Source organism: Vigna umbellata, chromosome 5 (assembly GCF_029865625.1).
Source record: "Vigna umbellata cultivar VRB3 chromosome 5, Vumbellata_1.0, whole genome shotgun sequence".
Taxonomy (NCBI): domain Eukaryota; kingdom Viridiplantae; phylum Streptophyta; class Magnoliopsida; order Fabales; family Fabaceae; genus Vigna; species Vigna umbellata.
The window spans coordinates 22392578-22405956 of NC_142169.1; the positions used below are offsets into that span (position 1 = coordinate 22392578).

General features: G+C 33.5%; 1 protein-coding gene across 3 annotated transcripts in view; it reads right to left on the reverse strand.

The window, feature by feature from the left end:
- The window catches only part of ABCA1 (ATP-binding cassette A1), a 62159-nt gene that overhangs the window by 27408 nt on the left and 21372 nt on the right, over nucleotides 1-13379 (reverse strand). For all 3 annotated transcript variants that reach the window (XM_088116215.1, XM_088116216.1, XM_088116214.1), the window contains 8 exons: nucleotides 12181-12243; nucleotides 10062-10148; nucleotides 3772-3870; nucleotides 3505-3689; nucleotides 2404-2458; nucleotides 2224-2295; nucleotides 336-1043; nucleotides 45-223 (listed from right to left, as the gene is read on the reverse strand). In XM_088116215.1, the coding sequence (XP_087972341.1) occupies nucleotides 45-223; nucleotides 336-1043; nucleotides 2224-2295; nucleotides 2404-2458; nucleotides 3505-3689; nucleotides 3772-3870; nucleotides 10062-10148; nucleotides 12181-12243 (1448 nt within the window). The remainder of the gene's footprint in view (nucleotides 1-44; nucleotides 224-335; nucleotides 1044-2223; nucleotides 2296-2403; nucleotides 2459-3504; nucleotides 3690-3771; nucleotides 3871-10061; nucleotides 10149-12180; nucleotides 12244-13379) is intronic.

Here is a 13379-nt window from a genome sequence, read left to right on the forward strand (position 1 = left end):
CAGATCAAATCTAAAAATGAAGCAAGAAATTCAAGTTTTCACACCTAGATTGGTAGGATTCATTAAAACTAGACATCAAATATTCACTCATAGAAAGTAGAGCAGGTCCCAGTGTTGGTCCCGCTACTTCCACTGCATCAGCCAATGCTTTTTCTGAATCAGGGAATCTGTATGAGCTCGACTTGAACCTCTGTATCCAACCTCCCATGACATTTTGTGCTACCTTTAACATAATAAAAATTTCAGAACTAGAGTCCACTTTTTTTAGCAGCCATAAGTATATGAAAACAAAAACAAAAAAAAACATAGGAAACAGAATTAAATCAGTGACAAACCTTTTCAGCAATTGGCAAAGAAACATTAAATGGAATTGGACCTCCCCCACCACCACCACTCAATAGAGGATTAAAGTGAGAAGTTGAAAGGGTCAGCGATTGCTGATCAGGATGTGGCTTGAGCTTAAGAAATAGAAGACCGACAAACAGGAAGAGAGTAGGAATCATTAGCTGGAAAACAATGGTTTTGTGATCTCTGCGAGCAGATATTGCCCTTTTAATGAATAAGGCTTTAAAATGTTGCCAAAATGTTGACCTAGTAATGAGACAACAACTGCAGCACTGCACACCCAAGAAGTTGATAAAACTAAAAAATGTAGCAAAAATTAATCGACAAGCTCTTCCCAACATGGTAGACACCAAACCCGGAATCCTCTTATAATTTCCAAGAATTTTAAGACAACTTATTTTTGTGGAAGCATCATCATTAGTAGGAAGTAAAGCCACAGAGTCTAATATCAGAGAATGGTTATTTTCTTCAAAGCATTCAACCTCATCAGCATCACATCCTGCAACTCTTAAAAATACCTCTTCCAGGGTTGTTACAGATATGCCATAGCTTTCAATACCAATATTGTCTTTTTCAATTTTACCATTCAATTCCATGTTCGAAACTGGTTTTTTCATGCAACCTTCAATTTCCCTAAACATCCTCTCAAAGGCTGATGAGGATGCCATTGGAAGCCTAAAAGAAATCTCAGTTCCAACCTGAAAATGTGTGTTGAGTAAGGATAAAATGGAATCAACAATCATAATCTCATATACAACTAGAAGTGAGATAGACAATTAAATGCTTCACAAAAAATAAAGGGAAAAAAAATTATGGCTATGGATACTGTTAAATATGAACTCACCAATATTTACACAATCAATTATCATGTTCATACTGTTCAAGTAAAAAAGTTATGATTTCTCTCATGAACTATATAACATGTAGAAAAAGTAGGCAAGTGAGCATTCATCCATTTCTATTTGTTCCTATTAAATGAATAAGACCCTGTTCCTCTCCATGCATGGCATTATGCCCCACCAATGCTCCCTTGCCCTTTTCTCTAACTGACTAAAAAATGCATATAGTACATTGAGAGCCCCGTTCTCTATAGAAGAAGCGATTCTGAGAATAGGTAAAAGGTAGTTTTAGATAGATTTTACATAAACTCTTCAAGAAGAAGCTTTTTCACATTTTATCACAATTTATACCTGAAAGTTAAAATAGTGCTAATTACAGCTGAGAAGGAGCTATTCGCCTTGCAAATATATATGCAAGAGCACAGCATATGTTCATGAATCTTAAGGATTTAGATCTGATACAGCAATCTACTATCACAACAAAGGAAATGACTGAGACAAGGAAAGAAAAAATCGATATTATTCTTATATGTAACAAAATATATGGTCATTTGTCCATCTCTTTGTATCTTCTTTGTATTTGAGACACTTATATATATACAATATTCCCCTGTTGTAATACACAGTGATTTTACAAGAACAACATAACAAGAATGAATATATTTTAAAGTTGTGCACTATGTATGTGATGAATTGGTGCTCGTTAGAAAAAAATATTCAAATTTTCAAAGGAATATTTGAATCTGGATCTAATGTATGGTAAAATACTCATCGGGGCCACATTGCTAAACCCAAACAATTTTTTTCTGAAGATATATCTCTAGAACACTAGAGACATGAAAACCAACAAGAGCTAACCTATGATAATTTTATTTTAGAAGAAAGAAACTCTTGATTAAAATAAACTTCCTTCATTAGCACACACATACTCATTACAGAGAGGGAAGATCGATACTCACGCACATTAACATTGACACATGAATACATGTATGATGTTGACATTAACGGGTATCTCAATGAATGATACTGAGGAAAGTACCTCGCTTACACATGTTGCATTTGGAACATGACGGTATACTATATCACTAGCAATGGAAGCAGTGGGAGCTGACTGAAAGCACAAGACAGAAAGAAATACAAATGAAAACAGCTAAAGCCTTTCAATTGTGAACCATCAGAGACTAGAGGAATTAAACACAAAATGATCAAGTGAACAAACCTTCACTAGGGTTAGAGTATAACCAACTCCATAATGATGCTTCAAGAAAAGGGAACTGCCAACAGATCAAACAAACAATTGAACTATGTAAGGAAATATATAATTATTTTCTTAATAAAAACCACACCAATTACATTCTCATCACACCTTTATGTTTAACAATAAATCTCTTTAAAATAAGAAAATAAAAATATGTCAAAATGAATAGAACCCTTTATGAAGATATTTTCTCATATTATGGAGATATTGAAGATATTTTATTCTAACAAACCAGTATTTATAACATTCCTCCTCATGTTGGTAAATAAATATCTATCATTACCAACTTTCTTGGAATCTGCCAAGGAGAAGCCCTAGAGTGAAAATGTCCACTACCTAAAATCCTGTAGGAACATAGGTTGTAACCACAAGACCTCTCTCAAGAGTATCATAATGAAGTGTCTATTAATTTCAATATGTTGGTATGCTTCTAACATTCATCAGCTATAAATGTATTACTGTTATATCTAAGTCAGTTTTTATTTTTATTTCATTTTGTACTAGCCGTGCCATTTCATCACTGCTCTGTACTCTTTATTTTCAGTTGTTTGTAGTTATTAAGAGGTTAGACGGTTTTATAACCATCACTAACAGTTTTGTAGTTTTCTGCCTATTTGTTCTGATGTGTACAAAACGTGTAAAGTACTTTTTCAGTGACAAATTTACTAGAATAATTTTCAGTACGTTCACCCAGTCACAAGACTGTATATTCATATATTCAGATTATGCCTTTTCTTTTTATGGTCAAACTCTAATAAAATGAAATGGAAGAACTCATTGCTAACTTAAAGGGTAAATACACTAAAGGTAATCAAAAGGAAAATTGCGTCCCTAAAATCTGGAGAAAATGCATGGGGTACACAAACCTACAGCATGCCATTAATATGTCAAGCAAACCTGTCTAGTAGATAAAGCATTTAACAAGTATTACTTAGATTTCCAAGTGGACTTGTCAAGAGTAAACTCTCTAGCAGGAATTATCACAAAATTAAAATACCAGGAATCCTTCAGAATAGCACCAAGACATAACAATATCTAAGAAAAAGTGGAAATGAAATTAACCTTCCGCAACATTTCAGAGATCCGTTGGCCATGATCGCTATCCGGTCACCTAATTCATCCGCTTCATCCATAGAATGTGTAGTTAGCAAAATTATCCTGCCCTTCTTAATTTTTTTTATTAACTGCCAAGTCAAGCGCATTGAGTATGGATCCATTCCACTAGTAGGTTCATCAAGGACTATAACCTGTCAAGTAAATCATCCAAAAGATCTATGCAGTTGTGTTCAACACATTAATACAAGAATGTGCTGTCGATGTTGATCCTACCTTACTGTTGCCAATCAATGCAATTCCAAGAGACAATTTCCTCTTCATGCCACCAGAAAGACTTCTCACAATACTGTTGATTTTATCAGCCAGGCCCACCTGTTTATGGAATAATGTTATCTAAAATTCTGTGTTGGTTGGATTGTTTTGCAAGTTAACAATGACAATGCAGGGTTAGTTATTGGTATGTTTTCAGGCTTTCATGATTTGCAGTGGTCTATGATGTCCCAGTTATCCCCCACCCATGGACCCTGAATTCAGGTCATGAGTTCTTTAACTATAACAAAGACCCATACAAAATAGGAATGCCCGGAAGCTTTCCTTGATTAGTAAACAAGCTGAAATCTAAACACTATTTAATATTTTGCATGTGCACTCACGCATAAGTAAATACACATTTATATAACAATAAATTTTATACTTATATTTTACAAACTATTTACAGTAAAGGAAAATGCTTATTACAGACTTAAGACTTGGAATAATAAGATTATACGAGTAACAATCTCTAAATCAACTACATACTCCGTACAAATTATCAATAAGCCTTTCTCAATCATACTTATTGGCGGAGATTAAACCTCATTCATAGGCCATGGCCCCTAGATTTTCAATCCTAGTTATAAATATATATGTCAGTAAATTTAAATAAAGAAGTAAAAATATCATTTAATTATTACATTTTACCAAAAACATTCTATTACTTTTTAGTTATCAATATAGAGATTAGTGTATTTATTTATCATCTCGACATCAATTGAAGGATAATTTAAATGTCTTTCTAATAGTTTTTCTTTCACAATGTTATCAAAAGTTTTTCATACTGATTTAAGAATTAAATATACTTTTTAACCTTGCTAATGGATAAAATTGTTGGAAATAACGGATTAATGGATAAAAAATCCTAATACATCTATAATTATTAGGAAAAATATCCATTGAATCTACACATTCTTATCACCTGATTTTTACTTCCAATTTTAAAAGTGTGCTTCTTCCAAATAGAGGAAGTAAGATTGTAATAATTACGAGTATATAATAAAATATTTATTTTCTCTCTTTTCTCAAGTTGGTTATAGAGCTCCAGATCTTGCGGTTTCTATTTCTACTGTCCCCACCACCACCGGCCATGGCCAATCACCAATTTTTTTTGTGTGTACAAATGATCTTCCAAATGTGGTGAGTCCCAACCAGTTTCATGGCAAAATTATTGGCAATGGAGTTTTTACATTTGGAGGATTTAAAAAAAAAAACAATAAACAATTAGACCATAATGACCCTAACTTCAAAATTTGGTACAACGAAGATTCATTGATCTTTATATGGATGTGGCAATCCATAGTAGCTAACATCACACGGAATTATACGTTTTAGTCTTTTGCTAAAGAAATATGAGGTTACCTAAATAACACTTTTTCTCTTAAATGGAATTTTGTTGCTCGATATGACATTGAAAGAAGGTGCTTGATACCTGAAAAGTTTCTCTCTCAATATTAGAATATCATGGATTGTTGAAAGGTATGTGGATTGAATTATATCAATACCAAAATTTGAAGAAGTGCAAAGCAAATCTTGCCACACATGCTGAAGCAGTTGAAATGCTAAGAATTTTAAATTTCTTCATGGTCTGAATCCTGCCTATGACCCTATTAGGGTACAAATCTTAGGGAGGGAAAAATTGTCTTCTCTATCAGAAGTGTCCTTTATTATCAGGGTTGAAGAGACTTAAAGTCGTTATGTTTTCTTAAGAAGTGGTTAATAAGCTCAACTCAACCCTACAAAACAAACATGTAAAGTGAGGTTTGCATTCATTTATATACTATAAATTTGCCTTATCGCATAGATGTGGGATTTCCAACATACCCACCTCACATCAAAATTGTGTGGGACTAAATGTTTATAGGTGATCTAATAGCATGTGACACAATAAGTCCAACAAACAACAAATCTTGTTAGAACATGCTTTTAAATGGCTACGATACCAAATTAATTGGACTCTAACTCAATCCTACAAAATCAACTTAAAAAGTATGGTTTGCACCTACTTATATAATGCAAATTTGTCTTATATCCAGTTGTTGTGGGATCTCCAACATGCTTAATGGAGAAACCTTTAAAACAAGCTTTGTCATGACAACAAGAAAAGGGGTCGTCCATGGATCAAATATTGGAGGAAAGATTGCTACAGTAGGCAACTTGCACAATATTGTTCATATTGTAAAAGATCTAGGCATAATAAAGAAACATGCTTCAAACTCAATGGGAGAGACAAAGTACTAAAATGCATACGAAGCAACAAAAGATCCTCACAAAAATGGGCAGGCAATACTATCTCAAAACACGAACAAACAAATCAACCCACTGCTAACTAGGTTTTGATATGAAAGCCTATAAGGTGGAACTTAATCATTAAGAACAATGATCGAAGCAGTGAATAAGTCCTGTGGATAGTGTACCTCGTCCATAAGAGATAAGAGTTTATCCAATATAGTTGGTTGTATGAAATTTAACATGCTAAAGATGATTATTCTTAAAAGTTTTGGAGTACATATACATCTTAGGAAAGTTGCATAATATGTTCCTATTTTTTGGCTTCGCTCTCCTTACCATCAATTCAAATTCAACAGTGATGGGGTGGCTGAAGGTTCTCTTGGTGTATCTAGTCGTCAAGCAATATTTAGAGATCATCATACTTCCATTATGCCATGTTTCTCTTTATATTTGCCTGTTCATAATGTCATACGGTAAGGGGTGTGATTCTAACTATGGAAGTTGTTATCTGCAAAAGCAAGAGTGATATTTGGATCAGTGTTATTCTCAATTAGTTATTTTGGTGTGATACTTCTATTATTCCCTAAGATCTCCTTAGTAGATGGTTGAAGTCTTTTGTAATTTCGAATATTTTTAGGGAGGTTCATTAATTTGTTGATAAACTTGATGAGTTTGACACTAGATCTAAAATTCTACTAGATGAGATAATGTCTCTAGCTTCCTTTGTCCCGAATTTTTTATAGAAAGATTTTGTTGGAGGTCCCACGTTGACTAGGAGTAAAGCTAAATTATAAAGAAAAAAACCCATAAACCCATTGCCATAAGGTTCTGGATAAGAGGTGATACCAATCCCTTGTATGGGTTTGGCTCATGTCGCTTTGTTACTGAATCTCTCCAGTGAATCTCTCCTCGAAAGATCTAACAATCATATCAGAGTTATTCAAAACTCATCCTATGTCATGTATTTTAAGGCTATTGTGCCATCATTATCAAGCCTTTGTTAGAGTTCCCACAACCATCTAATCCCATATTCAAGATTGTATTGGAAATCTCACATGAACTAGGAATAAGGTCATATTATATAACATATAAATCAGGAGCAATCCCCATCTTATAAGTTTTGAGATTGAGTTTGTTAGATGTTAAGATGTGTGTTTATGTTAATTGGGCTCAGCCCATTCTGTATTAAGGGCTTTGACCCATATTTTACATTATAAATAAACTACCCTATGTGTATGCAAAAGACACAAGGGAGATTTCTCCTAATCTTCTCTATTTCTAACATGGTATCTAGAGCTTCGGATTAGTTCCAGCCAACACCACAGTCTCCGGCACACATCACCGCCGCTGTCTCCGCCGCCGCCGTCGCCATCGTCGTCACCGCCGCCGGAGTTCTAGAATCGACCGACGACCACACCATCGGAATCGTCTCGGCCAGGCGACCACCGTGGTGCAAAGATCGCGGCGAACGGACCACCTAGGCGCCGTCGCTCCTCGTCGCGCATGCCGGAGCGTCGTCGGAGAGTTCTGCCGCCGATCAGGACCGTCGTGATCGCCTCCTCGCCCTCTTTCTAGATCTATGGTCATTGCGTCAATCGGAGCACTTTGGATTTTTAGGGTTTCTCCCTCTCCATGGCGTCTTCTTCGTCTACAGACACCTCTGTTGGTGGCTCATCTTCTGATCCCTCTATATACACCAATTATGTGAATGTACACTTGTCCATTGACAAGTTAGATGGCACAAATCCTTATATGGCCTAAAAAAGTCTCCTCGGGCCTGGTTTGATAAATTCAGCTATGTTGTTCAACAATTTGGTATGTCTCGCAGTGAAGCGGATCATTCAGTGTTTTATCGCCACTCAAGTGCTGGATGTGTCTACTTAATAGTGTATGTTGATGACATTGTTCTCACAGGAAGCGACTATCTTAGCATTTCTCAGATGAAACAGCACCTTTGTCATCATTTTCAAACCAAAGATCTTGGCAAACTCCGGTACTTTTTGGGTATTGAAGTAGCACAATCCAACACTGGTATTGTCATATCTCAGAGGAAGTATGCGTTAGACATCTTGAAGGAAACAGGGTTAATGAACTCTAAATCTGTTGAGACACCTATGGATCCTAACATCAACCTCCTACCAAATCAGGGGGAGCCTTTCTCAGATCCTGAACGGTACAGAAGATTAGTTGGTAAATTAAACTATCTTATTGTTACGCGTCCTGACATTTCTTTCGCAGTTAGCATGGTGAGTCAATTCCTAAACTCCCCATGTGAAGACCATTGGGATGTTGTTGTTCGCATACTGAAGTATATTAAAGGATCACCTGGAAAAGGTTTGCTATATGGTCGTAACAATGATACAAAAATCGTTTGTTATTCAGATGTTGATTGGGTCGGTTCTCCTTCTGATAGGTATTGGTGGCAACCTAATATCTTGGAAAAGTAAGAAACAAAGTGTTGTGGCAAGGTCCAGCGCAGAAGCAGAATATAAGCTATGGCATCAGCTACTTGCGAGCTTGTGTGGCTTAAACAATTACTTAGTGAATTGAAATTTGGAGATGTCACTCACATGACACTTATATGTGATAATCAAGCTGCTCTGCATATTAGCTCTAACCCTGTCTTCCATGAAAGAACCAAGCACATTGAAGTTGATTGTCATTTTATTCGAGAAAAAATCATATCCGGAGATATCAAGACTGAGTTTGTTAACTCAAGTAACCAATTGGCAGAGACATATTCACTACGTCCTTACGAGGACCTAGAATTGACTATCTTTGTAACAAGCTTGGAACATATGATTTATATGCTCCAGCTTAGGGGGAGTGTTAGATGTTAAGATGTGTGTTTATGTTAATTAGGCTCAGCCCATTCTGTATTAAGGACCTTGGCCCATATCTTACATTATAAATAAACTACCCTATGTGTATGCAAAAGACACAAGGGAGATTTCTCCTAATCTTCCCTATTTCTAACAGAGTTAACCATAAACTCACTTAATAAGAGATTTGGTATACCATTTTACAGAGTTAGGGATTAGTTGTAGATCAAGTGTGGTGCCCCAGTCTATTTTGTGTTTTTCCTTTTTTATTATATTTTGATGAGTTGCATATGATTAATGTTATTTGTGGTGCTAAGATAGTGGCATGGCAAACAACATTGTGTTGTCTTAGCACTCTGCACTTTTATTAAAAAAAACTGGAATCCATATGTTAAGCCTGTGCATTATGCAAGTAAGTATTGTGAAAGCAAATTATATATCAAAATTTTACCATAGTTTGGTTTTAGAGCTCTAGTATTTGCTAATCTTGCTCTATATTCAAATTGTCTTAAAACAAATTATATTTCATCGGTGCTCACTACAATTGTGTTCAAAAATAATTTAATGAATGATATAGTTTATTCTAATTTGTTTATTTTCGAGTAAAATTAATAAGAATTTTAAAAAAATCATAATAAAAACAAAATTTTCATAATAAATTCTTGAAGGGTGTGTAAATTGGTGATTTTATTTACATGAGTCTTCAAAAATAATTTAATGAGTATTCTAATTTAATTTATTTTTCAAGTATTATTAATAAAAAATATTAGGAAAGTATGGATGATAAAAACACAAATTTCTATAATAAATTCTTGAAGGCAAAGTAAAATTTGTTATTTTATTTGGAAGCTTTTATCTTTAAAACACTAATATCTAGTACAGTTGGTATTATATAAATTTTTATAAAATTGAAATATACAAATATTTTGTATGAATGTTAATACTAATATATTCATTGAATTTTAGCCCCTGTACTTCTACATCTTGGTTCCATCCCGTTTCTATTCATTAGCTGTTTCGTCAGCCGTCTTTTCTGTTTTTCTCAATGAATATTTTCTGATATTTATATACAGAGAATAGTCAGTAAGTCATTGTATTCTTTTCATTCAAAGAACCAATATATTTTTCTTTCTGCTCAAATCCTTATGGGTGTTTCTGGTAAAAACAGTTGTTGAAACTTGTAATTACTCAACTTACCTCATCAGCCATATTAATAACAGCATTGTCCAACAAGTGTTCCTCCACTCCCTTTAATATAGCAAATAGTTCCAAATGTTCTCTAACCTGGGTAAATTCAATGAAAGATTTCAGCATATCATACAATGTAAAGTTGAAAAGGCAATTTTAGCAAAAAAAAATTAAATAAAAGTAGCACTGCAATCCAATCAGATATCCGTTAGAAGGGTGTCGGTGTGCAAGTATCAGAGAAGAAAGACCCCCTAAAACCTGTAATACAAGCTGCAATGGACCTAATAATTTGAGGCAACAGCTGTAAGACTTTTGGAAATTGAGTATTTAATGTTTACTATCTTTCCAAGTAGTTTAGTTGATGTTAAGTATAGTTCAATGTATCTTACGAAGTTGGGACTTTTTAACTGTTCTCTTGAAAATAGTAGCGGTTATTTATTACCCTTGTAATCACTCTTGTTATAAATAAGTCAATCTAGTGAGTGGAAAAAAATACTCAAGCACGTTCAGAAAATTTCCTCACATTTTCTCCAAAGGACCTATGCAACATATAACATGGAATTGGTAAATATAGCATGTAATATACATAAAAGACATTTATTGAATTATGTCTCATTTTAATACTTTCTTGAATAATTAAAGAAAAACCACTCTATACTTTCTTGAATTAAAGAAATAAAATTAAAGAAAAACCACTCTTGTTATAATTATGTCTCATTTGTAACAAATAAAATAATTAAAGAAAAACCACTCTATACTTTCTTGAATTATGTCTCATTTTAATACTTATCCCTCACCCATAAAACATTTATTGCAGATCCAAACTGTATTTCAATTTCCACAAAATGTTTTTGTGGCATTATCTGATAAAAATCGGAAACAAGCTATGCAAGAGATAGAGACAGGAAAATGTGATGCCTTAATTAGGCCTAATTACGTTCTTAGTTCTACAAATATAGGATAATTCTAGCTTTGATCCCCCAAATTCAAAAAGGTTTTTTTAGTTCCTCAAAATTGAAAAAATATGATTTTAGAACCTAAACATTTAATTTGAGACTAAACCAACTTTTTCAGAGTTTTGGGTTAAAACTATGTTACTCCCTCTTTTTATGCAAAGGTAGGTATGCTAAAGCATCATGGTATAAACCCTAAAATGTAGGATAATTCTAGCTTTGATCCCTCCAATTAAAAAATGTATTTTTAGTACCTCAAAATTGGAAAAAAAGAGATTTTAGTCCTTAAAAAATTTTCTAAACATTTAATTTGGAGACTAAAATGACTTCTTCAGGGTTTAGGGTTTAAAACTAGTTTAGTCCCTCTTTTTATGGAAAGGTAGGTATGCTAAAATGAGATATAAAATATTAAAAAAAAATACAAGATAGTGGGCGAACTAGACCCTCAAATTAGTGTGATTAGAGACTAAAACCATATTTTACTAAATTTGAGGGACTAAAATAAACATTTTTTAATTTAAGGGACTAAAAAGGGACTTGTCTGAAAATGTAGATACTAGAAACATAACTAAACATTTCAGTTATTCTCTTAAAAATGTTAGTTGTTTATTATCTTTGTAATCATTCTTGTCATAAATAAATCAATCTAGTGAGTGGAAAAAATAATCAAGCACATTCAGAAAATTTCATCGCAACAATTCCTCACAGACCTGTGGCAACATATACATGATAACAGTAAAACATAGGATGTAATATATATATATATATATATATATATATATATATATATATATATATATATATAAGACATAGAAACAAAAAAATAATAATTGAAGAAAAGGTTACAATTATTTTCTGTGCTATTGTATAAAATAAGGGTATAAAATCCGTAAGATTGTGTTCCTTACAATCATCATCACAACTACATGATAATTAAGATGCAATTGACAATGGCTGAAAGGCCCACCAAAATGAAACAAAAAAAAAGTACTATAAAATATTGAGGATATGAATATGAATCAGCCTTTTAGAACAATACAAGCAATTAGTTACAGAAAAAGGACAATGATTAACAATTTAGAAATTAGAACTACTATCCAACAAATACGTAGATTGCAGGGAATAAGTACTCACAATAGAGAGAATAAAAATATATAAAAACCACTTCTACTTACTGTTAATTCAGGAAAGAGTATATCATGTTGTGGGCAAACACCCAAAACCTTCCGTATCTCATCCTACAACACAAGACGATTGCATTTTGAATGAACACAAGACTAAGAGCACGTGGTCAGCAAGAAAGGAGAAGTAACAAAACAAAGTCAGAAAGAGGATATCGATACATTTATAACAGAGTGCAGTTTTTGTTTGTTTCTGTTGCAATTGACAATATTCAGTTTCAGTTATTATTACGTTGATATATTGTATGTGATATCTGTTCAAAGATTAATTCTGATATCAATACAGGTTTAGCTTCTGTTTCAGATCAAATCTTCTATTTTCTCAGTTTTCCATTTAGTTTGTCTAGTTTTCTCAGCTTTACTGTACTCAGAAATTTTAACAAGCCTGATATCCCTGAAACTGTGGTTAGGAATTCCAACTCACATTAGCTCATCACAGCATAAAGACTAAAAATTAAAATATATATGAAGCCTACTAATGAGCAGATAGATTAAATGGTTTTTATTATTCCACCTTTATCTGTAGAAGGAACAACACAATCTTATCCCAATAGGTGAGGTTGGCTAAATGATTCAACAACGTCACTCAGCTTGGTTAAACATCAAGTTTTCAGGGATATTAATTATGAGATCTTAACAACTTCCTCTATTGTCCTTCTAGGTCTCAATGTCCCTTTTTTCAAAGATCTATAAACTATACCATCCAATCTCATTGGTGCTGCCAGTGTGGCCTTCTTAGTACATATCCACTCCAAATCACTTTAACTAATTCTCTGACAATTTTTTCCGAAATTTGTGCTACATCTATATCTCCTCATACACAATCATTTCATATGCTTTTTTTTTGTTTAGCCACACACCCATCTAACCATTCTTATTTCAGCAACTCCCGTTTTCCTAGTGTTATCCCTCTAAAGCATAACATTCACTACCAAAGTTTGCTTCAAGTAAATACTGTCCATGAAATATATCAGGGCTATCATATCTGTCTTAGCACGCATCTCAATGAGCATATTTTGTGTTCTCTAATCTTTATAATAAAACATTATAGAGAGAACTTTTGTCTGGAAAGCCCATATCACTCAGAAGTCAAAACTTTGTTTAGTAAATAAACATGCACTAGCATCACTATGCTATCTATCTATAACCGGCCTAAGTTGACATATAACCGTAATTTTGCTTGAATTTAGAAG